Source organism: Typha angustifolia, chromosome 7 (assembly GCF_048772165.1).
Source record: "Typha angustifolia cultivar Huaian chromosome 7, ASM4877216v1, whole genome shotgun sequence".
NCBI classification, from domain to species: Eukaryota; Viridiplantae; Streptophyta; class Magnoliopsida; order Poales; family Typhaceae; genus Typha; species Typha angustifolia.
Window position 1 is genome coordinate 1,099,323 of NC_133245.1, and position 27,549 is coordinate 1,126,871.

General features: G+C 41.4%; 7 protein-coding genes across 10 annotated transcripts; 6 read left to right on the forward strand and 1 right to left on the reverse strand.

Moving 5' to 3' along the window:
* The first annotated feature begins 436 nt into the window (after positions 1-436).
* Positions 437-3,031, forward strand: LOC140763181 (protein CHLOROPLAST ENHANCING STRESS TOLERANCE, chloroplastic). Its single transcript, XM_073101261.1, has 6 exons — positions 437-805; positions 894-938; positions 1,097-1,210; positions 2,006-2,086; positions 2,464-2,634; positions 2,857-3,031. The coding sequence occupies exons 1-6, from the start codon at positions 536-538 to the stop codon at positions 2,944-2,946; spliced, it is 771 nt and encodes a 256-aa protein (XP_072957362.1). The 5' UTR covers positions 437-535; the 3' UTR covers positions 2,947-3,031.
* Positions 3,032-3,176: 145 nt separating this feature from the next.
* LOC140763180 (uncharacterized) lies at positions 3,177-5,191 on the forward strand. 2 transcript variants are annotated; one of them, XM_073101259.1, is made up of 2 exons: positions 3,177-3,610; positions 3,681-5,191. In XM_073101259.1, the coding sequence occupies exon 2, from the start codon at positions 3,928-3,930 to the stop codon at positions 4,978-4,980; it is 1,053 nt and encodes a 350-aa protein (XP_072957360.1). In that variant the 5' UTR covers positions 3,177-3,610; positions 3,681-3,927; the 3' UTR covers positions 4,981-5,191. The 2 variants fall into 2 exon arrangements, with proteins under 2 accessions (XP_072957360.1, XP_072957361.1); XM_073101260.1 differs by having other exon boundaries at positions 3,786-5,191.
* A 2,457-nt stretch (positions 5,192-7,648) lies between these two features.
* On the reverse strand, positions 7,649-10,422 carry LOC140763928 (galactan beta-1,4-galactosyltransferase GALS3). Its single transcript, XM_073102312.1, has 2 exons — positions 9,133-10,422; positions 7,649-8,374 (listed from the first exon to the last, which is right to left on the reverse strand). Exons 1-2 carry the CDS (start codon positions 10,239-10,241, stop codon positions 8,029-8,031), a joined length of 1,455 nt encoding a protein of 484 aa, XP_072958413.1. The 5' UTR covers positions 10,242-10,422; the 3' UTR covers positions 7,649-8,028.
* Positions 10,423-13,531: 3,109 nt separating this feature from the next.
* LOC140763090 (uncharacterized) lies at positions 13,532-15,641 on the forward strand. The gene is made up of 5 exons (XM_073101135.1): positions 13,532-14,178; positions 14,262-14,319; positions 14,460-14,543; positions 14,624-14,759; positions 14,857-15,641. Exons 1-5 carry the CDS (start codon positions 13,620-13,622, stop codon positions 15,130-15,132), a joined length of 1,113 nt encoding a protein of 370 aa, XP_072957236.1. The 5' UTR covers positions 13,532-13,619; the 3' UTR covers positions 15,133-15,641.
* Positions 15,642-16,936: 1,295 nt separating this feature from the next.
* LOC140763396 (dof zinc finger protein DOF5.7-like) lies at positions 16,937-18,649 on the forward strand. The gene is made up of 2 exons (XM_073101572.1): positions 16,937-17,917; positions 18,184-18,649. Exon 1 carries the CDS (start codon positions 17,132-17,134, stop codon positions 17,903-17,905), a length of 774 nt encoding a protein of 257 aa, XP_072957673.1. The 5' UTR covers positions 16,937-17,131; the 3' UTR covers positions 17,906-17,917; positions 18,184-18,649.
* An 818-nt stretch (positions 18,650-19,467) lies between these two features.
* LOC140763384 (metacaspase-4-like) lies at positions 19,468-21,636 on the forward strand. Its single transcript, XM_073101558.1, has 2 exons — positions 19,468-19,878; positions 20,518-21,636. Exons 1-2 carry the CDS (start codon positions 19,536-19,538, stop codon positions 21,405-21,407), a joined length of 1,233 nt encoding a protein of 410 aa, XP_072957659.1. The 5' UTR covers positions 19,468-19,535; the 3' UTR covers positions 21,408-21,636.
* An 896-nt stretch (positions 21,637-22,532) lies between these two features.
* Positions 22,533-26,814, forward strand: LOC140763798 (putative disease resistance protein RGA3). 3 transcript variants are annotated; one of them, XM_073102150.1, is made up of 3 exons: positions 22,730-22,854; positions 22,961-26,211; positions 26,530-26,669. In XM_073102150.1, exon 2 carries the CDS (start codon positions 23,008-23,010, stop codon positions 25,798-25,800), a length of 2,793 nt encoding a protein of 930 aa, XP_072958251.1. In that variant the 5' UTR covers positions 22,730-22,854; positions 22,961-23,007; the 3' UTR covers positions 25,801-26,211; positions 26,530-26,669. The 3 variants fall into 3 exon arrangements, with proteins under 3 accessions (XP_072958250.1, XP_072958249.1, XP_072958251.1); XM_073102149.1 differs by having other exon boundaries at positions 22,533-26,211; positions 26,586-26,814; XM_073102148.1 differs by having other exon boundaries at positions 22,533-26,211.
* The last annotated feature ends 735 nt before the right edge of the window (positions 26,815-27,549 follow it).

Consider the following 27,549-nt stretch of genomic DNA (forward strand, 5'->3'; position numbering starts at 1 on the left):
GATGGAGTCCGTCTTCGATGATGATCACCAAAGATTGGTCTGTTTAATCTTGAGCAATAAAAGTCGATTCTATTTTCTCGTTTTATATTGATAAAATCATATAAATAGAATCAAATAACTTGTAGACGACGTGAGTTGTGCTATAAATATATGCCGTATTTGATTGGTCACAAATATAGTTTATGTTGTTAATTAAGTGTGAGAGTTATGTTAATAGAGTCTGCATTCTGTTTCCTCTCTCATTCTGTATATCGTAATGTAATCGATGCATTAGCAATTTTGATTAATAGAACTACTATGGAAGCTCTAATTTAATTAGCGTGCTATATGTCATATAGGAAGAGTTATTTATTCCCACATATTATTATTGTTAGTAGTAGTAGTATTAATAATAAACAGGGCCCAGTGGCTCAGTAGCTCATTGGCTCAGTTAACAGACCAAAGTTGGAAGATAAAAACTAACTCCCGCTCTAAAGTGACCTTATCACCATTATCGCCAAGCCCACCTCCGCCACACACCGCCGTCGTCGCCACGATGGCTCTACGTCTACCAATTCCCTCCTCCGAAACCTCCATCCTCCGAAACCTCCGAACCTCTCCGAGACTTCTCCCTCCTCTCTCCAGATCTCTCCTCCTCTCCTCTTCGCCTCACCGTTTCGCACATCTCTCGCTCCTTCGCCGCCGTCGAAGGCCGGGCGTCGTCGTCGCCTCCGTCGGTAAGGAGGAGACCGAGGTGCGCGTCTCCGATGGCGAGCAGCAGGACGCCACCCCCGAGGACTTGGAAAACATCCGCGAGATCAAACGAGTCTCTCTCTTTCTCTTTCTACCGCTTTTTAGTTGGAAAATGAGCGATTTTTGCAAGATTTTGGTCTTAATTTGTTAAATATTCGTAGGTTTTGGAGCTTCTAAAGACCAACAGGGATATGCTTTTTGGTGAGGTAAGATAATCTTATCTGCAATCTTCATTTGACCTATTCAATTCGAAGAATTCAGTAACAAACTTACTACTGAGTAATCTTTATATGGGATTTATAAAAGTGCCGATTTGCGAGTTTTTTATTTTATTTTATCTTCTGTTTCTTTTGTGGTATTGCAGGTTAAGTTAACAATTATGATTGAGGACCCTAGAGATATCGAGCGTAAGCGATTGCTTGGCATAGAGGACCCTGATGATCTCACTAGGGATGATTTGGCTGCTGCTCTGGAAGACGTATGTTCTTCAGTTCTGTAAGATGCATGACTTAACCTACATTGGTAATCACTGAGTTGTTGACATATGTATTAGCTACTTATTTCTTAGTAATCTATTGATTTGGGTATGATTATAAGAGAACTTCATTTCAAGTAATAAGAGCGTTAAATTACAAACCAACATCCATGTAAGGATTTAGGAAAGTTGGTTTAGGAGGTTGAAGCAGATAAGGTAAGGCATTGTGCTCTATACTGGCCTGTTTGAGTTCAGAGTACAGTAAGATTGCTGAAATTTTCTGGCCTTCACTTCAGAAAGTTGACCCCATATGAAGGATCATTTATAGCTAGTTGACACTGCATTACATTTCGGATTCAATTGAACCCTCATCCTTCAGTCTTACTAGATGGCCTTCTGTGGGTTCATAACTACCTGATTTGTTTTCTTGCAACTTAAAACTAAACCTTAGAAGGACTGAAAGTCATAGTCATCTCTGGGGGTTAGTAAAATATTTTACCAGGTTGTATTATCTGTCTCTACTGCCTAGTGACTTATTTTTGAACCACTCTTATTTGGTTGAAGAGGTTATTATACTCACATATGGCAGAGAAGCAGTATAACAGAAAAATTATGGAAGTAAAGAATTTTATCATATTTATGCTTATATTCAGCACTATAGACAGCTTTCTTATCTCCAGGACTTACTTTGTCATTCATTCAAGCTCAGTGAAATCTAGCATGCTGTTCTAGTTTGCTATCTTCTAGTTCTTCATACATGGCCTGGTGTGAGGCACTAATTATCCTGTAATTTGATAGGTAAATGAGGGGAGAATTCCAGAGAATCGTGCTGCTCTCCGTTTGCTCGCTAAGGAGATGACAGAATGGCCTGATCTTGAGGTAAACACTTACTTTTTCCTTACATCATATTACAAACTTCTTATTGCTCACTTGCAACTCTATTTGAAGCTAATACAGTTTAGCTAATTTAATAAGTAATATAATCTCTTAGCCTTTATGCTTTATGGATGAAGCCAAAAACCAAGTTTCCATACTCCAGATAGTCCATATTTGGTCAATCAATTTTTTTATCAACCTAATGGAATTAGAAGTGCAACTTCTTAATGGTGTCCTGCCATGGCCATCTATCGACTTGAATCGCCCCATGTTGCAAGTGCACCTTTGGTTTGGCCAATGCTTATCTTGTTCCTTACCTGCATCATCTAGCATTTGGTATAGTAAACTTGAACATCTTGCATTACGCTTCTCTTGTACAGGTTGAAGTGCAGAAAAAGAAGAGCAGGCCCACCAAATCTCTCTATGCAAAAGCCACAGACACAGGAGTGGATCTTCAAACAGCTGCCAAGAGACTTAACATTGACTGGGATACTGCTGCTGATATTGAATCAGAAGACGAGAGTGAGGACATAGAAGTTCCCTCAGCTGTGGTAGGTCATTATTCTTAATGGGTTTTTTTTCTTTAATATCGAAACATTTAATCAAAGTAAAGACAGTTGAGTTGGCCTAATATTGATCCTACTGAAATTGTTGGTCGAAACCATCATTAGGGTTCAAATGAAATGTCCATATCTGACACAGCTATTCCATTAATAACTTCCTGATCTTTTAATCATGTTTTTGGGTTTTAAACATTCCATACTGTTGTGCAGGGATATGGTGCTCTTTACCTGGTGACAGCGCTGCCGCTACTGATCGGAATATCTGTTGTTTTGATCCTTTTCTACAATTCTCTCCAGTAGCAGCTTGGTCATCTTTTTTGTTTTCGTTTGCAAATTCAACTTTTTTATCAATCAAAGAGCATGGTTTCTGTAGGCCTTTGCCACATATTTTGGTGTTACAACAGACAGCAAGTTCCCATCGATTGTCAATTTTCAGATTAAAGTGTAGCATGTATATAATTGTAAAATAGCACATGGTACATAAGCTTGACTATTTTTGCAGCTTAATCATCGCTCCTCCCCTTACAACCCAGGCTCCCCACAATTTGTTATCAAAGTTATTTGCTTTAGATTTTTAATTCTTGGAGTAGATTCACGAAAGGGTACACGTATAGTTTCAATGAAGTGTTACAGCTCTTCCTTTGTACTTCATCACCAAGCTTTTAGAGGTTTACTGTAATATTATTACTTGATTATTTGTATTCTTTCTTTTGGAATTACAGACTAAGGGAGTACTAATATTGGCAAAATACCTATCCTTATGTGTACGTGGAGTTCAATTCAGTGTGCTTAACAGCAATAGATTATTGCAGCCGGGTTAATAGAATTCTTTCTCAGACTTCATTGCAATTATCTTGAATCGGCAGCAATATTAATTACACCTCGTGCAGCATCTCATTTGTTTAAGTATAAGAGCTTACCAGATGGTTCTAAAAGTTGGGTCACACGAATGGCAAGCGAACTGGTAAGCATGTTTCCTTTATCTTAATCATACTTTTCACTATAATTCTCTTATCTGTCTTTTTTAATTGCAGACCTGTTTTAGATGCCGGCAGCGGAGAATCGTGGCATTCATATCCTGGATAAGATTAGTAAGTCATTTATTATAGCTAACACATGTTCCTTTGTAATCTGTGCAGCGTTGACAAGCCGGCATGTTAGAAGAACATGAAGAACACTATGCCATACCGTGCTCTCCACCACCCCATAAAGTCAACCTTCACTTCTTCAAGTACGTGAAAGCTTCCTTCGTTTTCTTCCAATCCATAACATTTGGAAATCATGCAATCTTGTGAAAAGAATGCCTTGGAAGGGTCTCAACTCTGCGAGAAAGAAAGTAAAAGAGATGGTAAAGAAGTGGGAGAAGACGATGATCCTTGCTGCTCTCTTTCCCCTTCTGAAGGAAAACAAATTCTTGTGGAGCATCTATCATTGAATCAACTGGAAGAGCTGGAAGATCATCCGTTATCAGTCCCGGATGTGTTCACTGAAGTCGTAATGCATTCGCCGACTCTGCCACCTCTTCGAACACCCAAGTTCATCAGCTCCAGCCTACCATGTTCCACCGTCTCATCGCCACAATGCAGTTCGGCGATGATGAGGAGTTTCAAGCAATGGGATGATCCACCTCCTCTCGCGCAACCGTCCCTAGATTCTCTGGCTCTCAAGCACTCTGCAGCATTGTCTCGCTTTGCCCTGGAACAGGCAGTATCCCTTTCTAGTAGCAAGTCTTGCAGAGATGGAAGATCTTACGCACCAGCTGACGACTTCGACTTCCTGCCGAGAAAGCCCAGCATTTATCGATCTGGCACTGGTGGTGGATCTCATTCGACAAATGGATCTCCGAAGAAGATTCATGAAGAAAAATTCAAATGCGGAGCCCTGTGCTTACATCTGCCTAGTTTTTCCAAGAAGAAACCAATACAAGTAACAACAAACAAAAGTGAGCATGGAATTCGGGCAAGCAGTGTATCAACTGCAATTTCCCTTGAGAAATTTGAGTGTGGGTTATGGTCATCCGACATTTTAAGAGATAATGTCGAAACTGATGAGGCTCGCCGTTCGTACTTCGACATGCCATCTGAGCTCACAAAGAGTAGAATGAGCAGCACTGATTCGCCAGTCAAGACGGCCTTTATCTTTGATAATGATCGGAAAGGAGTCCTGAAGAAGAGCCCGTCATATAAGTCGCCTGAGTTATCGAATCGTCGTGTTAGATTCTCGACGTCTTCTCCTCTCTCATATCCATCATCGCCATCATCTGCTTGTATCTCACCAACGCTGCGGAAGGCTCGGGAGGAGTTCAATGCCTTTCTGGAAGCACAAAGTGCATGAACGTGTATGCAAGTTGAGTCAACTAGACCAGAGTAATTTCATGCACTTGATGTCTATATCTGCTCTTCTTTTCTCTGCTTCTTCTTTGTTAACCCTTTTGCTAATGGTTTGGTTGCCAATTTCCTTGAGAAACGGCAGCCACCGAATCAGCAGTCACATTGCCTGAGTTTATCATCAGAGTGTTTTGAATGGCATCACATATCTTCTATCTTGAACAGTCTCATGATTCACCCACGTACTAGTGGACCCACTGTTCTTTGTTGGGCAAGTTGTAAGTTAATCATAGGTTAAACAAATTACTCTTTTCTATCTATATATATATTAAACAATCGGATTAATTTTTTTTAAAAAAAATGAATAATAACTAGTTCAAACTGTGTGCACGTAATGTATTCATATAAAATTTAATATTTTTCTGATAACTTCTTTATAGCACATTGTGTAGCCGTCTGATTGGAAAGCAAAGGAGATTCAGTGCAAATAAAATAAATGTTTAAACGTTAGCCATTAGGTAAGATTCAATATTTAATAGTGACTCTCAGTAGTCCTCAATCCCCGGTAGAAGGTTCTATAACAACAATTATTTACTTCAATATACTTCCCCTCTGCACACTTTATTAATTCCCTTAATGGAGCAAAACCCGGTCAAGTTGACCAACTAGGATGCCTCCTCTAAAGATTTAGCTGTGCATCCATCAATCTCTAGTTTTCTCTGCACGTCAATCTCATGGAATGGTTGGAAATAATGACATAAACCTTAGTGAATTATCATCCAAAGAACTCCCTCTATGTATATTGTAAACCCCCGAGGTTGCTATGAATCCATCAGTTGCTATTCTTTATTGCACTCCAATAATGGAATAATCCGAAATTGTGACACCCAGCCTCGATATATAACTTTTTTTAAAAAAAAAAAAAAAAAAAGAAAGTCGGTTTGCAAAATATATCATTTAATTAGATATTTACAAGCTTAATAAAACAAATAAGAGAAGATAATTTTAATAAATATCTACTATTTGGGGAAAGCCAACAAGACAATAATATAATAAGAAAATACATAGTATCAAACTCAAAAAACATATTAAATAAAGTAAAAAAATACTGTGGAAACTGCTACATAAACACGATGGACTTGGAGCTAGTCAGAAAGGTAAACCTTAAGCGAAACAGAGAAAAAGATAATAGAAAATAGAGATTTTAATTATATCATATATTTTATCTAGTTTATTACTCACATCCTGACTCCCTATTTTTTTCTATAATTATTATTTGACGCTCTCTATTAAATTAGACGGTGCTAAAAAAAAAAAGAGACATTCCATTGTAAAATATAAAACATCCAAAGAAGAAAGAAGAACAAAGAAGATGATGAGAGGAGAAGATGAGAAAAGATGATAGCGGCGGTGAAGTCAATAACGATGGAAAAAATAGGTGAAGAAAATGATAGATGAATATAAAAAATGAGATAGAATGATTTGAATATTTTAGTAATTTGATCAGCATTAATTTATTAAAATATAGAAAAATTATAGATCATCTCTGCCGAATACTCAGTAAGCCTAGATCGCTGCTGGCCGGCGGTGAGCCAGAGTTGCACTCGTGGGGGGGCCTATGAACTGCCAGTCTGGAAAAGACGTCTTCATGGTCGATGCACCAATGGGGGCTGGCTTTGCATCATCGCACCGGTTTCCTCTTCTGGTAATCAATCAACCTTGTCGGTGGATTTATCTTTTTATATATATATATATATATATAAACTTAATTTTGCCAGCGGTCATAAGCAATGATGCTGTCATCATCATCGGATAGTGGCAGTGAATAAATGTCTGCCCTTTTCACACGGCTCTTCAGAACGATGCAAATGGATCCCTTATAAGCTCTAAACTTTAAAGTAAATGATAACTTAATATTAATTAAAGCATAGTGCTAATGAGTCTGCGTTGCGTTTAGATCGAGTTTAAGTTTTTTCTTTTTCTTTTTTTTTTAAAAAAAATCAGTTTGATGAATACTGAATTAGTTTTGAATTCAAACACCTGTTTAATGTTAAATAGGTGTACCTAAACTCAATTTTCTAATTTCTATTTGACTATTAGAAAAGGTCTAAGTATTATTTCAGTCATTCTCTTCTCTCCATTCCTCTCCTCGTTTTATAACTAAATTTATAAGTTACTTAAATCTAATTAAGGTATCATATTTAAGATTAAAAAATAAGAGTAGCTAATCAGATTTTAGAGTTCCATAACGTCAAAATGAATCTTACTTCTTACGCTTAATTTCTCTTTGCAATGAGCGCATTAAAAATTAACATAATTATATCAAAGACCCTCTAAAACTACTTCCCATTTTCGCCCCATTTATTTTTCATATTATATTAACCTTATTCAACTATGTCAACTTCTCAAAAGTCTCTTACAATTACTTCTCCATCTTTTTAGATAACCTGAAGGCTATAAGTCGACAATTTCTAGGCGTGAGACGGATCACAACAAATATAAATAAAAAAAAATCTATAGAGAAATAAGTAATAATTTAAGGAGTCTAAATGTAATTCTTTCTTTAACCGTGGATTTCATTTGAGTCGCATATATCTAAAGATGATCGATTAGTCATATACTGTTCAACCTACCAAACCCAAAGACTCTACTCCATAAATCACAGCCGTGCACCATTAGAACTAAAATTGGATTCTTTATCAATCTAATGTAATCATGCGAAGATAGCTTACGGCCATGGTGGGCCACTGCCAACGACACAGGCTACAACATTCCATTCTGTCACTGTTAATGACGCGGTGGCTTTCAATTCCTCATATCATTACATGCACCCATTCTCTTAACCCTGACAAGCTCGATCATCTCGTACCCTCGCATGGCATCTCCACCGCTGGAAAATCACACAAAGAGTATGGTCCTCATCATTCTCATTATACACACGGACAAGAAATACAAGCTGGTTATAAATTATTTATACACCGAAAAATTTATTAGATGGTAGGAAAAAAATAAGAATCAATTAAGCCCGCCAAACTGGTGGTTGGCATGGTCAAGATCATTGCCGGGTGTGCGTCAGCCTGTGTCCGATCGTCTTGAGCTCGAACCTCTTGATCGACCCGGCGAGCCGCCGGAGCGTGTCGTCGAGCACGTAAGGTGTTCGATCAAATGCCAACTCGGTGGCATTGGAGAATTCTCCGCATGGCTCTCTGCGGTTGGCGATGGTCCCATGGTAGTGGAAGTACTTGATCCTGCCCTCCGTTTTGTGTAGGCTTTTGCCTGCAATATTCTGCGACATGTGCACCCCAGTGGCAAACGCGTTTCGTGGCTGGATTGCATATTTGCGATCCCTCCGGATCCCCCTCTTCACATCCCTGTACACCAATTTCTCGAATCCCCACATCCTACGCATTGCAAAGAGATGGAATCAGTACACAAACTCGAGGCATTTGGATTTTGGGGGAGTCATTAATTAGTTCACATGCGTTAGGGAATAATTGGGTGGAACGAAGCAACGAAAAAATTCTCGGGATAGACAAATGTCTCAGTCTCAGGTCGTATTTGGTGACATGCTATCATTTATACTTAAATTAGTAGGTGAAGCCTTTGTGGGTGACACTTTAGTTAAATAAACATCACGTCATAGCAGCAGCAGTGGTTCTTCCACCACCACTAGACGCTAACACAAGCGATCACCGAATAATAAACTAATAATTGCTAGTTCTTAATTTGACCCATCTTCTCTAGAAACTTAAGTTTTAATCTTTTTAATACCTACGGTTTCCCTTATATATATTTTAATTGATAAATAAATTTAAACTAACTGGTGTTGGAGAATTCTTATGACAAATAAATTATGTGGCATCCAAACTCCGAACCTCCTGTTTTCGAATCATATTAATTGAGGCAATTACAACAAAATTAATTGGCACATTTAAAACCTCCTAAATGTTTCTAACCAACCGTTTAATTTATTTCGTGATTAATTTCAGGCGATTCAATGGGCGTTATACTCTCGTTTTAGGGGGGTAAAAAAAAAATTAAAAGTAGAATGGTTATTCGATATTTATCGTCTATCAGGATGTAGATGTAGTTAACCCTTTAATCCTCTAAAATTCTAACACAAGTAAAACTGAGATTGCGAGGAGAATAAGCAACATACCTTGAGTTTTTCCCGACATCATCGGATCGGCATAACTTGCTGGACATGGGCATCTGCTGGATAGTGAACTGCGTGTAATCCGAGAAGGAAGCAAGCAAGGAATCGAGCGTATTCTTCGGCTCGACGTAGATGAACTCGTCGACATCAAAGAAGAAAATCCACTTCGCCATGAATCGATAGCGATGTAAGCAGTCATTGACGACCAAAAACTGGTTATGGTAGTACCCATCAAACCTCTCCTGCTCCCTGATGTCTTGGAGCGTCACGATGCCCTTCTCCATCCACGGCCGGAGCACCTCCATGACTCCCTCGTGGACGCCGCCGGCGTCGTGGATGACGAAGTGGGACTTATTTCCGAATAACTTGGCGTGGTATGCTATCCACTCCCTCACTCTCTGCGGGCTAAGATTGCCGTAGAGCGAAGAGCCGCAGTATAAATAGTCGTACTTGGGCGGCGCCGTGAAGAGAGAAGAGTTCACCTTCCCCGGCGCCTCTTCTATTGCTAGAAAGCTCTCTGTCATGTCCATCTCCCTGTCGGCTCCGCCGCCGGTGGTGGCGTGGACCATGAGACGCCCGCCGGAGCCGTCGGCGCCGACGTCGACAGGGAAAGTACAGTTCACGACGACGACGGTGTAGACCCGGCCGTAGCCCCAGTCGGGGAGGATCTTGTAAGCAGAGCTGGTGATGGAGGCGTTGTTGGTGGTGGAATCGTGGGGGATCCACTCGCATTGGAAGGACGGCTTCGCGAAGACATGGAGGGGCTTGGAAGCGAGGCCGATGGCGGCGAAGGAGTTGGGCCCGCCGCGATAAGCGCCCATGAGAATGAAAAGGTACGCGCCGGAGCCGACAGGGTTGAAGACCCGTTTGACGACGGAGTCGGCGGTGGTCTCCTCTCGACGAGGGAGAGGGGGAGGCTCGGAAGAGAGCTGGGTGAGGCAGGAGCGGAGGTGAGAGGACTGGATGCCGGCGATGGAGGGGAGGAATTGGATGATGGTGGCGAGAGTGCAGATGAAGAAGAGGGAGGTGAGGAGGAGCTTCATGTCCGCGCAGTTCCAGATCACGCCGACGACTACATTCCTTTCCTTCTCCTTCTCCTTCTCCTTTGCCATTGGAGCTCGAATGGTCGTCGGAGGAAAAGTGAAAGCGGAGGATGAGGAGGAGGAGAAGGTGCTTTACTTTAAAGAGAGCACTTGTTAGAGATTCTTAGAGGGGAAAGAGATCCTTATTTTGGGTAGTGGAAGGAAAGGGGAATGAGTTTTATAAGTAGGCGAGTGTTATGGTGTCCCAAAGATAGAATAGAAAAGGAAAGGAGGGGAAGGAGAAGGGGTTGGAGAAGGGGTTGGAGAAGGGTATAAAGGTCAATAGCGATGGTACGACGCGTGGAGAGAGGAAGAGACGAGAAAGCGGTCCCACTGCCTTTGGCGATCGTCATGTTTGCGTGCGGTGAGGCTTCCGGATTTCTCCGAGCGGTGGTTCGATACACAGACGTGTATGCTGACGGTGCGTTTGATTCCGCTGCTCCCTGTGCGGCACGTGGACGAAAACAATGAAGTTTGATATTGCCAGCTGTTCTTTTCTGACTTTTGGTGGACCGGGTGGTTGGCGATGGAGAAGGCATGCACGAAAAGGACAAATCTGTTCTCCGGCCTCGGCCCCTCTTACAAGACGTGGGCTTTTGTTATTGGGCCCTTTTGGGGGCACGAATTAACTCACGCGTTCCTTCTATCTATCCTCGCAAAGGCCTGCTAATGGACAATGGGGTTCGACTTCCGGGCCGGGCCGGGCCGGGCCTCGTATGAGGCCTTTTTGACGAGGCCCTGTTAATTAATCCATGCATGTTAAATTAAGCTTCTTGATACGAAGAGAGATCCCAAAATATTCATGTGAATATATTACATGCACATATATGCAATGTACACTTATCTACCTATCTATCTGCATATATGTATGTATATGTTTCAGCACTTAATTCAGTTCTCTCTGCTTTAAGTCACTTGAATTTGTTACTATAGAATGAGAGTGTTTTGTATATAATTGCCTGAAATTATATATCCTTATTGGCTACGAACGGACCTTTCTGAAAGATATATTGGATTTCATGACATAAGAAAATCATACATTGACGGACATTGCGATAGAATATTTTCTGTTTAAATGTAGCACATCAAAACTTTCTTCCACAAATAGTAGGACATAGTTCATGTGGCAGCCCATTGGTCATCATCGAGAGGACAAGTGATCAGGCAATAGATGGCATTCTTTCTACAACTCCATACGGAGTTAGGATTAACCAACAATTGGGACTTTGTGGCAGAAACAAGTGGCCTCTTAGGTCCTGCAATGCTTTCCTCTCGATTGGCATCTAATAATTGAGATATTGGACACATCCCATGTTACTCTATGCCTCAACGGTAGTTAGTTGAAATCGATATGTTGGAAGGTGAACAAAAGAAGATGTTGATATTGTCATAACTGTTATATATTTTCGATAGAATTATTTATCTCAAACAGATATGCCATAGTATGCATTAGATAAGAATCTTGCTACAGGTGTTAAAAGGGGCATGGTTTCCTAATCCCATGGCATACTATTCGGTATGTAGGGCCTCAGCTCTGCAACTTCTGAAGAGGAATCTCTCTGGCATGAGATGGATATACAGTAGTATCGGATAGCTCCTCTCTTCAACTGTCGGATTATGTCAGAGTTAATCTTAGGTCTTTTATATCTGTGTATTTACTAGAGTTATATTTCTTGCTGTATAGTATCTATATCCTAAATTTGATATCCTATTTTCTTTATTGCGATGCTTACTGCTATAACTAAGTTGTTGTCGCTCTATATTTTTTCCTTCATTTATATATCAAACTATCAATAAATAAAATATGTGCCCATTGGTTTCTCTTTTAAAAGAGAAAAGAAAGGTTGATGAGAACGAGTAATTTTGTGCTAACTAAAAAGTTCACGAGGAGCTTGCTGCGTATATTTACGTTGACTCGATCGCTTATGTCACCATTTTAATTAGAAGATGGTGACCTATACGTACTACCGTAGAAGGTAACACGATGTACGTGCTTAGCCAACCAGGAGGCGATCATGCATGGGAGGTTGTGCTGCTTCTTAGAAATATATATTGTCACTATCCCAACTTGCACCTCCTAGTGGGCATTAATACCTATTACGGTACATGGCTAGCTTCATTGCATTCTACATTAATTCAGATACCCATTCAAAGATCTTGTACACCGTCCCCCTATCGTTCCTTTAGCCATTCCCAAGAGTTAAGTAAACAAGATCTAGCAATTAAGTTCTTTATGAAGACAACTAGGGCCATATCGCTTAGTGCATCTTCCTTCCATTGAGAGATGCCGGGAGTGCAATAATATGAGATAAAATCTAAGAGGACATTACCAAAAGTTACCATTTTGATTTGATCGATGGACCCAAAGAGATGTGAATCTTTTAGATGGGAAGAAGGTCATGGTGGAAGGAAATGAGTGCAGATTCCTGCCAGCTATGGCGTAGAGAGAAGTGGGGTGGGGGGTAAGGGATAATGGATTCTTTCCCGGCCCCCTGACCTTTTCTTCCCCACCACTCCACTTGCTATACGAGATCGTCTCAAGTTGGCATCCGATATAGGGATCAAAGTACTGCCAGATCCACGAAGATAGGATAACCTCAACAACAACAAAATAGTTGTAAGGTTATATATGTTTTATCGCCGTGCCCATACAAAGTTATCTTAGAAATTATTACTGATTTGAATTTTTAAAAAAAAAAATCACTTTATATCTCTAGATTTTATTTTTTAATTACTAAGTTGCCCTGAATATTTTCTCTGAATAAATTTCTATTTTTATTCATGTGATGTTCATTAACCTTGTATCTAGTACACTTTAGCCAAAACTTCTCAAGAGCTAGTGATATAAAATAAAGTTTCTAAACGAAGTTAAAAATAAAATAGAACTAAATTTAACCATAACATGTTGGTAAGATAAACTTTTCCCCTGACCTACCATTTTATAAATCCTTGCTACTTTCTTGGACTCCAATCATTTATGCTAGTAGTTGAAAACATCAATACAACCCATCCGTGAGTTTGTTCAATGTTAGAGAGAGAGGCATAGTATGCCGCCATCTAATAAAGTAGTGGAAATCTTAAGATCCATTACTTACCATCTTAATCGGATTTCCGAACCTTTTGTGCGATAGATTGAGCTCATGTCCCTTTCTAACTTCGTGTCCAACATTTGGAACCACAACTAAAGGGGCAGACCCCCCAACCCCTCCATGTTCTAAAACTGCACTCCCCGTACCCCCTTACCTTCCCCACCACCTTCCCCCCCTTCTCTCTCCCTCTCTCTCTCTCTCTCTCTCTATATATATATATATATACCCTCTCCCTCCTTTCTCTATCTCATCTTCAAGTATTCCATTCGCAGTTTCTTCTACCACACCTTGTTGATTTTTGTTATCAAGAACAACAACAATGTGCAACTCCAAGTTCAAAACATGCCACGCCGTCGGCCTCGCCGCGGTGACGCAGATCGACGGCAGGGCGGTCCTACAGCCGGCTAGCAACCGCGTCGTCGTGACGCTGGAAGCCGGTCGGCCGATGAAGAAATCCCTGCATAAATCTCTCTCCTTACCAACCTCCTTTTGTAGCACTAACGATCTCGATGATAATGAGACTAGGACCCCTCTGAAGCGAAGCCATGAGGCGAATTTCTTGAATTCTAGCACTGACAAGCCGGTGACGCCCAAACCGGCGACGAAGTCGGCTCCGGTGGTCAGAAAGAAGTCGAATAAAACGATCGAAATTTCGACCGAATCGTCCCTGTTTTCGAGAGATAGGACTCCGGGGAGCATCGCGGCGAGGCAGAGAGAGCATGCTAGTCTTATGCAAGCGCAGAGGAAGATGAGGATTGCGCATTACGGGAGGGCCGCGTCAAAGCTCGAAGGGAAGGTGGTGCCATTGGATTCTTTCATCAACGCGACGACGACTAATCAAGAAGAGAAGAGATGCAGCTTCATAACATCCAATTCTGGTACCTTTTCTTAGATGCTTAAGCTTATAAGCTTATTGGTGTTATTCATATTACGTCTATATGACTTCAAATTCTTTTAATAGATCCTCTCTACGTCGCATACCACGATAACGAGTGGGGAGTGCCCGTACATGATGACAAGTGAGTTTGTCATATACCTCTCTCTCTCTCTCTCTCTCTCTCTCTCTCTCTCTCTCTCTCTCTCTCTCTCTCTCTCTCTCTCCAGTTCTATCTAAAATTTGGAGGCTAAGTGTTAAGAGAACTCTGATCTATTTTGGCAGGATGCTGTTTGAACTGCTAGTATTAACAGGTGCACAAGTTGGGTCGGATTGGACTACCATCCTGAAGAAACGAAACGACTACAGGTAGGTTCGATAAATTTTGATCGGTCGAGTAAGTTGTCTGAAAATTTTGTTCTTTTCCTATCATCTGTGTGTGGTTTCAGGGCAGCCTTTGCTGGATTTGACGCTGAAGTAGTCGCCCAGTTCTCGGAGAGGCAAATGGCGTGGATTAGCGCGGAATACGGATTGGAGTTGGTGAAAATTAGGGGGATCGTCGACAATGCTAATCGAATTCTTGAGGTAACTTAAAAACTACTCTCTCTACCTCATACCCATTAATCGTCTTCCTAGAGTGCTTAATTAAACTAATCAGGTATGCAACTGATGCATGTGACAGGTGAGGCGAGAGTTGGGTTCCTTGGCCAAGTATCTCTGGGCATTCGTTAATCACAAGCCTCTTTCCCCCAATTACAAGTTTAGTAGAAAAATCCCCGTGAAGACTTCCAAGTCCGAGTCCATCAGCAAAGACATGGTTCGCCGCGGCTTCCGCTTCGTCGGCCCCACCGTCATCCACTCCTTCATGCAAGCCGCCGGCCTCACCAACGACCACCTCGTCTCCTGCCCTCGCCACCTCCTCCCACTAACTAATCCCACCTCCTTCCCCCTAATCTAACCACCAATTTATATATTAAAAAAAAAACTCCTAATACCATAACTAATCTAGCTATAATGCTAAGTGTATAGTCCTTGTTGTAACTTTGGACGGGGGAATTGCATTTAGAGAGCATGTGGGTTAGCAGGCAAGTGCATGTGGCAGTGTCAGAGCATCTACTTTTGTCCATGTGACAAACTGAAGGAGAAGAATATATATATATAGATATATATAGTGTCAATATGGACTCCATTCAATATTTGGCTTTCCTACCCTTATCTTTCTTTGTACACCATGTTGTTTTAGGTTTGGTGCTTTCTTTCTCCCTTCATATAAGCACAAGTGGGAGTTAGTGTGGATTTTACACAGTTGTCAAGTTGCTTGCTTAACAGATAGTTATATACTATCTACTTTTCTCCAATTCTTCTTTTTCGTTGTAACATCTGTACAAGAATCTTTCCATGTGCCCTGACTTTTCCTTTTGCTCTACTTCTTGTAACCAATAATTGTTATTTGCTTATATTGGTTATGTATTGAAAGAAAACTTTGTTGTTTGTTAAACCACGAAATTTCTTGCGAACTAATATATACACCTTACATTAGGCTGGATGTGGTGTTAACATATGCCATATCCCATATTGCATTCTGGGTTATAATGGCCTGCAACAACATGCGTAGTGGCCACATGCTTCACATTCACATTCACATTCATTGCTATCTGGTATAATGCTTGTAACATAATTATAAAATCTATAGACAAATAATATGCAAATATTAATTGAGATATTATTCTGCCACTTAATATTAGCATTGACTATCCGGATGCAGATACACATTGACCATTATTTGGATATGACAAAACTCGGATATAGATTTGGATCGATGCTAAGTTAGCCCGATTGTGGCCCAAGTCCAGTTCGAAAGGTGGGCCTGATCCGGCCCGACGACCGCATATTATATGCTGTAGCTATAGCTATAGCACTTAATAATCGGTGCATGAGATAATTAATACATCCACCGAGAAGCAAATTGAGGAACAAATTAAGATGATTGAGAGAAGAGGCAGGGAGGAAAGTCACAAGATGGAAGAAGGGAGGGAGGGAGGGAGGTGGCAGGCATGGGAAGGTGGTTTGAGTGTTGAGGCGATGGGGTCACATTCTTTATGCCGCGGGCTTAGCGAAGCAACAGCTGTCAGTTAATCTAGGTTTACCCGAGGAGATCTAACAACACACACACACACACAACGCTCGTTTCCCCTCTGGGTCTGGCAATGGCATGCAGGTGGTAGAAGAAGAATCACGAGGTGATGGCGGCTTCACTCACAATCACAGCACGTCAACGCCGTCATACATATTTACCTTAGTGTCAGAGATGCGTTATTTAGACTAACCCAATCCTCTCAACATAAATTTAATAAGAGATTTGAATACCGTTATTGTGTGGGGGGGTCATTTGGCATCTGTACGCATGACCCCAGCACACATCATCACCCTGATCACCAATTGTCGTTTTATACGTTAATTGCGAGATCCATATATCACAGACGCGTCTGCTTTTACTGTCACCACTGACCACTCTTCCCTTCCTCTTCCCAGTACTGTTCGATCTTATTTTGGCATCTAAGACTAAGATCCCTTCTCTTTCTCCTAGCTACTTACTCCTAGACCATTAAAACGATGCCCTGTGTATATAATAAAGTCTTCTATAGTTTAATTGAACTAAGTCCAAGACATCTCATCTGTACACACTATTTATTGATTGATTGATTTCCAATTAATTTCCCTCTCGACCAACTTTGATGGCAATCACAAGCAGCAACCGAAAAACGTCCCTTTTACCTCTCAATCCCATGCATGACACCATTGAATAGCCCCTCTTCCAGCTCTCTTGCTACCTTCCCTCCTCAATAGGAAAACTAACCCAAACCATCCAATTATCTACTCCCTTCCTCTCTATCTCAACTCCCATATCCTCTTAGAACATCATAGACAAGCAGCAGAAGAAGAAGAAGGACTAAGTGATGGCATCACCATCATCATCTGGTGATCGAAAGAATACCTCCAGGACTGCTATCCCACCGGAGCATGGCATCAACTGCCCACGCTGTGACTCGCCTAACACTAAATTCTGCTACTACAACAACTACAGCCTCTCTCAGCCGCGTCACTTCTGCAAGGCTTGCCGCCGGTATTGGACTAAAGGCGGCGTTCTTCGAAACGTCCCTGTCGGCGGAGGCTGCCGCAAGAACAAGAAGTCGAAAACGTCATCGTCTTCCTCGCGCCTCCCTAATTTCTTTAACGGGGATTTTGCAACCAACGGCCAGTGCATCTCCTCTTCCTCGATAGGCTTGATAAGTTATCCGATTAGTTCTGCGGTTATAGACGGCAATGCGCGTAGTACCGTGGCGTCTTCTATTGAGTCCTTGAGCTCGATAAACCAAGACCTGCACTGGAAGCTACAGCAGCAGAGGTTGGCTATGTACTTTGGAGAGGAACCTCCAAACAACAAGGAGAGTGGTAGTGGTGTGAATACTTATCTCACAACCCCTTTGCTCTTGGAAGGTCACCATGAGCCCGTTTCTTTTGATGTGCAAGAGAGCTCAAAATCACAAGCATGTGGGATTACGCCTGCATGGTTTCTTGACAGTTCTTGCTTCGTACCAAACATAGCCTCTACTGCAACTATCACAAGCAACAATGACAACAACAACAGCAGCAACAATGACAACAACTTGAGCAACTGGAATGGACTCCCAGGTTGGATTGACATACCACAGTTCACCATACTGCCCTAAGGGAAGAGAAAAGTATGTTTCTCGATCAAAATCTTCCTTTCTTCCAGAACTTGTTTTTATTTTTCTCTTTCTTGCGTCTTGGCTTCTCTTCTCCCAAAGGTGAAGAAATATCTCATTAGTATTAAGATGAATTCCTATCTGTAAGTTTTGTGTTGTGTTTCCCTATGATTTATACGTAATTTTCCTCCGATTGTACGTAATATGTTTTCTTAATGGTTTATGATTCCATTATAATGGATCTTTGTGGATTAAAGGCTACGTATTTTGATTTGTTATAGGTCCATTCTGACCTCAAGATCGATCCCACACCTATCAACGCAACTTCTCTCTGATCTGAAGCTACGTACTAGGACAACATGCATTAATTAACGTACGGTAGACCTGCGAGAAGTTATTTCTCTCTCAACGTAGCACTTGGTAGGGCTTTCCATAATAATTAGTTGCAGGGCAGCATGATTTGCTGTGTCCTGGTAAGAGATGACTTGAAAAGGTAATGAACTGCAGAACTGTCAGAGTTCCAATCAATGAGAGAGAGAGAGAGAGATAGTGAGTCCCTTTGTTAGGAATTTTTCTCTCGTTCTTTTGTTCTTGGGCAAAGATCCAGTTGGACATCGGTCTAAGTTAAGCGGAGGCACTTTGCTCTTCCTTATCCTTTCTTTTGCTTTTCGTTTCTTGATCACTAGAAGTGTATCTCAAACAAGATAGAGATGATTAAATTGTCTGTGCTTTTATATATTTATATACATATGTATTCTACTGGGCTGATCTCTATAATGTCAAATTATCAACTCATATGTTAGTGATACTTCTCTAATTAATAATTATAGCTATTGATGATCGTCTAAAAGGTAAGTATCTCTCAGTTCATATGCATATCTACATATATACACACATATAAGATCTATAGACTAACACTCTTGGATTGCTCGGGAAAGATTTTGAGCAAAACCTAGAACAAAATGGCTTTTAAGCGAGAATTTTCCTCACTAAGTTTTGTATAACTTTTAACAAATCTCTCATAATACTTGCCATAATACGGTTGTAATGCGTGACAGAAATGGCCTATTCAGCACAGTAGCCAAGAAGTATATTATCCATTATCCATGCAGGACAAACTTTTTCTTTTGAATAGATTAAGAAGAAAAGCCCCTTGATGGCCCATACGTGATATCCTTCATTTTTCATTTCAAACTAAGCCCATCAATGGCCAATTATAAGTGGGGTCCAAATAAATCGTAACATTTAGACCACTAACGCAACGTATCCAATAATCCCCCTATTAGGACGGTAAACAAATGAATCTGGCCTAACTGACCACTAACCGCTCTTTCAGATTCTACGTAATGCTACGTCATAATATTTTTTCTGTTCAACCCCTGTAATAATTATATTTTTTTATTAAATCCCACATTGCTACATCCTAAATGGGTACATCAGTACATCACTAAGCGACACAGTGAATAAAATCATAAATATATAAATAGTTGGGTTTTATATGTTCCCAACAAAAAACTGTATATATATATATAACCATCCATTGCCGTTTCGACGACCAAATCCATTCCTTCCGTTCCAAACAAAAAGAAAAGAAGTAGAAGTTTTCGGATCTCCTCGCGGAGATTGGGGAGAGATGGGGAAGGCGTTGTTGATTGGGTGTAACTACCCCGGCACGAAGGCCGAGCTACGTGGCTGCATCAACGACGTCAAGCGGATGCGCCACTGCCTGATCGAGCGGTACGGCTTCGCCGACGAAGATGTCGCCGTCCTCGTCGACACCGATGACTCCTACACCCAGCCCACCGGCGCTAACATCCGCAAAGCCGTCGCTGATCTCATCGCCTCCGCCGACGAAGGCGACTACCTCTTCGTCCACTACAGCGGCCACGGCACCCGCCTCCCCGCCGAGACCGGCGAGGAGGACGACACCGGTTACGACGAGTGCATCGTCCCTTGCGACATGAATCTTATCACTGGTAAAACGGTGTTCTCCATCCATTTACTTCTTGGAGTGAAACAAAATGTTGTCTGATTACATTTAGTTGTTTGCTTTTAATTGTTTTAGTTAGGACAGAATTAAGTTTATTTTTCATAAATTGGAACCAAATCTTATATAATTGAATTGATTCAGTGCTAACTTATTGAATCGAATTCGATGTGAAATTGAAATGGGATAAAGGTGACATGTAGTCTATTTCATTCTGTTCTCTGGAATAGGGTAGGAATTGCACCAACCTGAACCTCGTGCATTGGGCTTCTTTTTCCATATCGATCATTGGAATTCAATTCACGAGTATCCCAGATCTGTTACTCTTCATCTAATCCTATGCATTAATTTAATTCTCAGAAAATTTAGATTTTAATTTTAGATTTAACAACAGAGTTGGACTTCTAAGAGTGAAATGGTCCATGACATCTTAGACCCTTGCTGGATTAGCATTTGACAGTTCTGCTTGTTAGCTCAACTTTGCATTCTTTTTGCTCAGCATTTTCTGCTATAGATTCGTCGGTTTATGTTCGATGTCATGAACGTACGATCAAGCACGTTAAATAGTGAGCAGAAAGAATGTACCTGTAGTTGTTACAATGAAGTGGAATGCGTTGATTTTGCACAGATGATGACTTCAGAGAGTTTGTGGACAAAGTTCCTCGTGGCTGCCGGATCACCATTGTCTCAGATTCCTGCCACAGCGGCGGCCTGCTTGATCGATCCAAGGAGCAGATTGGTGAGAGCACCAAGCGGCAGGATGAAGGTTCTGATTCCGGCTTCGATTTCAAATCCTTATTAAATCTGGCTGCTCATTGTGCATTTGAGTCCCGAGGGATCCATCTCGCTCACGAAAGCCATCACCGCCATCGTCACGATCAAGCAGATGAAGTAGATGATGGCGTGGGGCAAACTGGAAGAAGTCACGTAAAGAACCGCTCTCTCCCGCTCCCCACACTGATTGAGATTCTGAAACAGAAGACTGGAAAGGAAGACATCGATGTAGGCAAGATTAGGCCGACCCTTTTTGACATGTTTGGCGACGATGCTAGCCCGAAAATAAAGAGGTTCATGAAAGTCCTCTTCGGCAAGCTTAAAGAGGGGAACGACGGTGAGGGTGGAGGTGGCTTTATGGGGATAATTGGTGGCCTGGCACAAGAATTCCTGAAGCATAAGCTGGAGGAGAATGATGAAGGCTATGTGAAGCCAGCATTGGAAGCAAAAGTCCACAGCAAGCAAGAGGTTTATGCCGGAGCGAAAAAGAGGGTAATTCTGGATAGTGGCATTCTTATCAGTGGTTGCCAGACAGACCAAACTTCTGCTGATGCAAACGGTCCAAGGGGGGCATATGGTGCTCTTAGCAATGCAATACAGACAATTCTTGCAGAGTCTGACGGTGAGATAAGTAACAAGGGACTTGTATTAAGGGCTAGGAAGATGTTGGCGAAGCAAGGATTTTCACAGAGGCCTGGTCTTTACTGCAGTGATGAACATGTTGATGTTTCTTTTGTCTGCTGAGAGAGGATATATCTCTTACTAATGTTTGTTTCTTTCCTTCCCTTTTTTTTTTCCCTTTGGTGAGAACTATGCTTTGAAGTTCCCTTTCCCTTTTCTTTCGCAATTAGCTACTGCGTTGTTGATTAATAACTCCTTTGAGAACAATTTGTAGGAGTTGGTTTCCTGACAGTGATTTGTGGTTTCATCCTGAATTTTAGTCAATCCATATTACACATCTGATATGCTTCTACAGGAGTATATGATCAGATGATCTTACATGATGTATATCTGAAAAAGAAAATAAAGTGGCATTTTGTTATATAATCAGCTCAGAAGAGAGACAGGATAATATCAGAATGAAAGACTCGCACTAGTTTTCTTATGAGAAATACAAATCACAATCCACCAGTTAATGATCAGAGCGGGGTATAAAATTACGAGAAAAGCATAAAATTATTCATCAAAACCATCAATTCATGAAGAGATCATGGATTAACATAGTTAAAATCAGTTTACATTTCCCCACTCATTCCCTGTGAGAACTTGGGTTCTGTTCGGCCCGGCCTACACACCTGCCCATAAGCTCAGCCCACAGTCCGGTTCGGTTCCACCCAAAGTATCCTTATCAAAGAGATAAAACTGCTATTTTACTAACATTACTTGATTTATTACATATATATATATATATATATATATATATATTCAAAATCTAGGAAGTCGACACATTTTAGATAATAATATTTTAACTAAAACTTCAAACGTATGAGTAGCTTGGCAGCTTGCTCACTAATTTCGCATCGTTGACGTGTCGCTCGACAACTAGGAGGAGCCGCAACTATATCTTTTTGCATAATTTGCACCTGATCTCAGACTTTTCGAGTGATGATAGATCGAAAAACTTCTTCTCCTTGTCCAAATACACGTAAGACGCCTCTGATTTTCTAATATTATTTATCAATCTATGTCAGGTCTCGTGCAAAAGGCAAAAGAGCAGGTGTAAGTAAAATTATATTCTTCTTGGTGAGTGAACCAATACAATAGCCAATGGTTTTTTTTTCCCCTTTTTTAATTTTTTTTATGCTGATGATTGCCCGTAGACTTGCCTTAGTCAATGGTCAATGGTCAGGGACTCAGGGCTAAGAAGTTGTTCTTGATCTTTGTACGCATTGTGTGGTGAGAAGGAGGACTCCTTATTGCAACAATGGACTGGATCCTATCCAAGTTGGGTTCCGCTGCCGCCGACGAGCTGAGTCAGCACCTTGCTCTCAAGGGCGACATCCGTAAGCTGCGGACTACTCTGCCGAGGATCCGCACCCTAATTGACAAAGCCGAGTGCCGGAGCTGGAAGCACAAGGACCTCGCCGAGCTACTCACGCAACTCAAGGACGCTGCTTACGATGCCGGCGACCTGCTCGATGATTTCGACTACCAGGATCTGCAGCATAAGATCGAGGGCGAACAAAGTGAGGCAAGTCAAACCCTTCCTTCCTCTCTAAATGTTGCAATAAATGCTATAAGCAGTGCTACCAACAGTGTGAGAGATTTAGCAAGGAATTTTATCACCGGTGCTACAGAGAAAGTGAGGGATGTGAAAGGGAGGCTAGATGATATTGCTGCTGAGATGGAAGCCGTGATTAAATTGTTACATTTAGATGATGAATCGAAGCAGTACGGCATGTCAGTGAGACGAGAGACAAGCTCCTTCCTTATCGAATCGGAAGTGTTTGGGCGAGACGAGGAACGAGAGAAGGTGATCAAGCTTTTGCTGAACTCAGGTGATGAATCTGGATCAAGCAGTAGTGTGTCTGTTCCTCCTACTAAGAGAAGAAAGACGGAAAACGTGTCAATTTTGCCTCTGGTTGGGATTGGAGGGGTGGGGAAGACTACCCTGGCTCAGCTTGTATACAATGATCAGAGGGTAAAGGATCACTTTGAGCTTAAAATGTGGGTTTGTGTGTCCGAATACTTTGATGTTACTCGGATAACTACAAATATCATAGATAAGCAATCTGATATCAGTAACTTGAGTTCCCTTCAAGCGATTCTAAACGAGAAGGTGATGTCAAGGAAGTTCTTGCTCGTTCTTGATGATGTGTGGAATGAGGAAAGCGAGGAATGGAAGAGAATGGTTGCACCCCTGAGATCTGGGCTCCAAGGGAGCATGATCTTGCTGACCACTCGCTCCCAAAAGGTTGCTGATATAACGGGCACGATGGAGCCAATATTTCTCAAGGGCTTGCCTAAGGATGCTTACTGGGAGTGCTTCAAGACATGTGCATTTGGTTTGGAGAAGCCAGAAGACTACCTAGAGTTAAAAGCCATTGGTAAGAAGATTGCTGCCAAGTTGAATGGATCTCCCCTAGCGGCAAAAACTTTGGGAGGCCTGCTGTACCAAGACATGAATCCAAATCATTGGAGGAATATATTGAACAGCGAAATGTGGGAACTACCACAGAAGGAAAATGACATCATACCGGCCCTGCGATTGAGCTATCAGTATCTGTCCGCGGATCTCAAGCAGTGTTTCTCAATTTGTTCTATATATCCCAAAAATTCTGCCTATTACAAGGATGAGTTAACCTATCTCTGGTTGGCACAAGGCTACATTTTACCTCAAGCAAAAATGCTATTGGAAGATATAGGAACTAGCTACATCAACGAGTTGGTGAGCAGGTCCTTCCTTCAGCCATCTCATAAAGTACATGGTCGATACGTTATGCATGATTTGATTCACGACCTAGCACAATCTGTTTCACAAAGTGAATGTTTCAGCATACAAAATGCAAATCTTCAAAAAGAAATCGTTGCCACTACCCGTCATCTGGCAATAGATATTGAGAACATGGAATCAAGCAAGTTAACGGAGATAGGCAACTTGAACAAACTGCAATCACTTCTCATCAGGTATTTCTTTAAGCCTGATTCTGGTCCCACAATTAAATTCTGGTTCAACAGACTCACAAATATCCGATATTTTGAAGTATCTTACTGTCTGCTCGAAGAGCTGCCTGAGAGTATTGGCAACTTAAAACATCTTCGGTATCTTAACATATCTGGTACACGTGTTACAAGGTTACCTGAGGCAGTTTGTCGTCTTTATAACTTATTATTTTTGGGACTACAAGCATGTCCAGTAACATACTTTCCTGAAGGCTTCAGCAACCTAATTAATTTGCGGAACCTTATTTTACCAAATCCGATGATGGTTTCTAAGATAACGAATATCGGGAAGCTAACTTCTCTCCAAAATTTGGAGGAATTTGAGGTCCTAAAACAGCGGGGACATATGATTGAAGAACTAAAGGACATGAAGCAGCTAAGCGGAAGCTTGACGATTAGGAGTCTTGAGAACATTGATAACAAGGAAGATGCTCGTGAAGCTAAGTTAAACAACAAGGAGTACCTGGATGAGTTGATCCTACTATGGTCTTATCGTAGAGACAGTAGTACCTCAGAGAGCTGCAACTCGGATCTTGAGGTCGAGGGGGTGCTTGAAGGACTCCGTCCACATCTGAATCTCAAACGGCTGGAAATCCGAGGCTTTAGAGGTGCCAAACTTTCACATTGGATGCAGACGCAAATGCTGCCTTGCTTAACCAGTCTCACGGTGAAAGATTGCCCACAACTCATGCAGATACCATCACTTACTTCCTTAAGCAGTCTCATTATTGAAGATTGTCCACAACTCATGAAGATGCCATTACTAACTTCCTTAAGCTATCTTACTGTGAAAGATTGCCCACATATTGAGATGTCTTTCCTCCCTTCTTCTGTTCGTGAACTGGAATTGATTGGTATGAGATGGAATGCACTTCCAAGATTGTGGGATGGATCCCAAAGTTCAACTGACGAAGACAGGACATATAAGCAAGTCTCATCCCTCACTAAGTTACACATCCAACGGTGTGCAAACCTGACAAGTGTTGAAGAGTGGCTGCTGCCACACTGCCTGCATCCGACACTCAGGTCAATACACATCAGGGATTGCGAAGAACTCATGACGATGCCCGTGGAAAGGTTTAAGGATATCATCTCTCTAGAGAAGCTGAAAATAGTAGATTGTCCCAAACTCAACTGCCCGACAGAAATGCTCTTGCCAACCTCCATCATAAGATTAGAGTTGGATAACTGTGGCGATCTCGGCAAGTCACTTCCCAACTGCCTACGTAACCTCACAGCTCTAACCCACTTGGTTATATGTAAGTGTCCACACGTAGCATCCCTTCCATTGCAAGTGGTGTCTCACCTGACAGCACTTGAATATTTGATTATTGAGGAATGTGAAAATATCAGGTCTTTAGAATGGATACAAGTTCCCCGATCCCTAAGAGATTTCCATATACACAAGTGTCCAAAGTTAATAGAATCAAACCTATGGATGACTGATGGCGAAGTTCCGAGGGGGGAGATTTGAGGGTATGCCATTGCTCAATTTTTTGACCATCGACAACACGGATTTCCTCAAACTGTCATTTTTGAGAAGTCCGCCTCTCTTACTCAAACAACTCAGAATATGTAATTCTCCTGAGCACGCGATGTTCACCGGGCAGGGACATGAATGGTTGCAAAGCCTCAAATTACTTTACGCACTATGGTTTGACCGTAGCTTAAATCTTCAGTCCCTACCAGCAGAGTTGCATAGCATGACTTCCCTTGAAAATTTGGTATTAGATTCTTGTCCTGCGATCCAGTCGCTGCCGGAGGAGGGCCTCCCCACATCCCTCGGTTTCTTAAGTTTCAAAAATTGCCATCCGATGTTGACAGAGCAGTTGGAAAAGTACAAAACACTGATGAAGCTGCTCTAGGAGTTGGTTGATTTCATGGGGTAATTCTCAGACCACCATCCTTACTGCCATTTCCCACTACTGCATTTGATGACGAATTCAACTATCTAGGTAGCCAATGCCTAAAAGTTAAGCTAATTGGATCACTTTTAGCTCTATATATCTCTTTATGTAATATAGAGCTCTCTCCTCTCTGTGATTACGTACTTTCTCCTACTGCTTTTACTTGCAAACGTCTTTTTCTGTCCCTACTTGATCAAATTTTGTATATTGATCACAGTCATAGTTGTTTTGTCTTTCTAGTTGGACTTTACTTGTTAGATGGTAATTAATTAACTTCGCTTCTTTCATTGTTCCAGAGTAAACAAATTCGGAAGATCTCTAACCACTCTACTACTTTTTATGGCCGGTGCAGGGGCTTGTTGCTCATGCAAACGCTGAATTAATGGAGGAGATGAAATTAACACATATGGCATTTACTATATTTTGTTCTTCTTTCGTGTACTCATTCTCTGTTGTATAGTATTCTTCCATTAGTGTTTTAATTGGAGAGTGCTATGTCGTGTGCTTGGTCTGTTGCAAGCCTGGTATTCCATCTTGTGATCTTATATATAAACTATTTGAGAAACTGGCGACCTTTACTCTGCTTTTGTTGTATGTGCTTCTTCTTCTTCTTTGGTTTTGAAGTTCAACCCTCGCACCTGGCTTATCTTGCAGAGTTATTTGTATTGAATTAAGTGGGTGGATCTTTTTTAGGCATAGCCAGTCTGATCCATTTATGTTCACGGTTGCATGAATCAAGATTAAGATATGAACTACGTGAGATGCAACATGCACATAGTAGAAACTTTTGATAAATCATAAGCTGGGTTAAAGGAGATGAGCTTTCTGCTCATCATTGTTCAGCTCTAATCCAACAATGTTCATGGATTAGCTTCTTATATGCTAATTACATCCTTTTTCTCCTGCATCTTTATTTTTTGTTATCCTTGTAGGGTGCATCTGGGACTAAGGGTAATGTACTCATGTCAGATGTCCTAATACCGATCTGTTCTTAATTCAAATTTGGCACTATCTATGAATCAATTTTATGTGTACAAAATTGACTCCATGCCCATCCCTTCTCGGCCCAGCTCACACATACTCGCCCATTAGCCCAGGCGTCCTCCCTCTTTCTCCACCAATGGACCTGCCTGCCCAACGGCAACGAGTCATGACCCAAACTCAGATCAGCTTACCTTCTAATTTGATAACATCTAAATTATTACAAGCCTAATATACCAAAGAGACGAAGAGATTTGTCAATCATCAACAACATAACAATGAAATACATTGTATTAAACTCAAATGGTACAAACAAAATACATATTACAGCACAA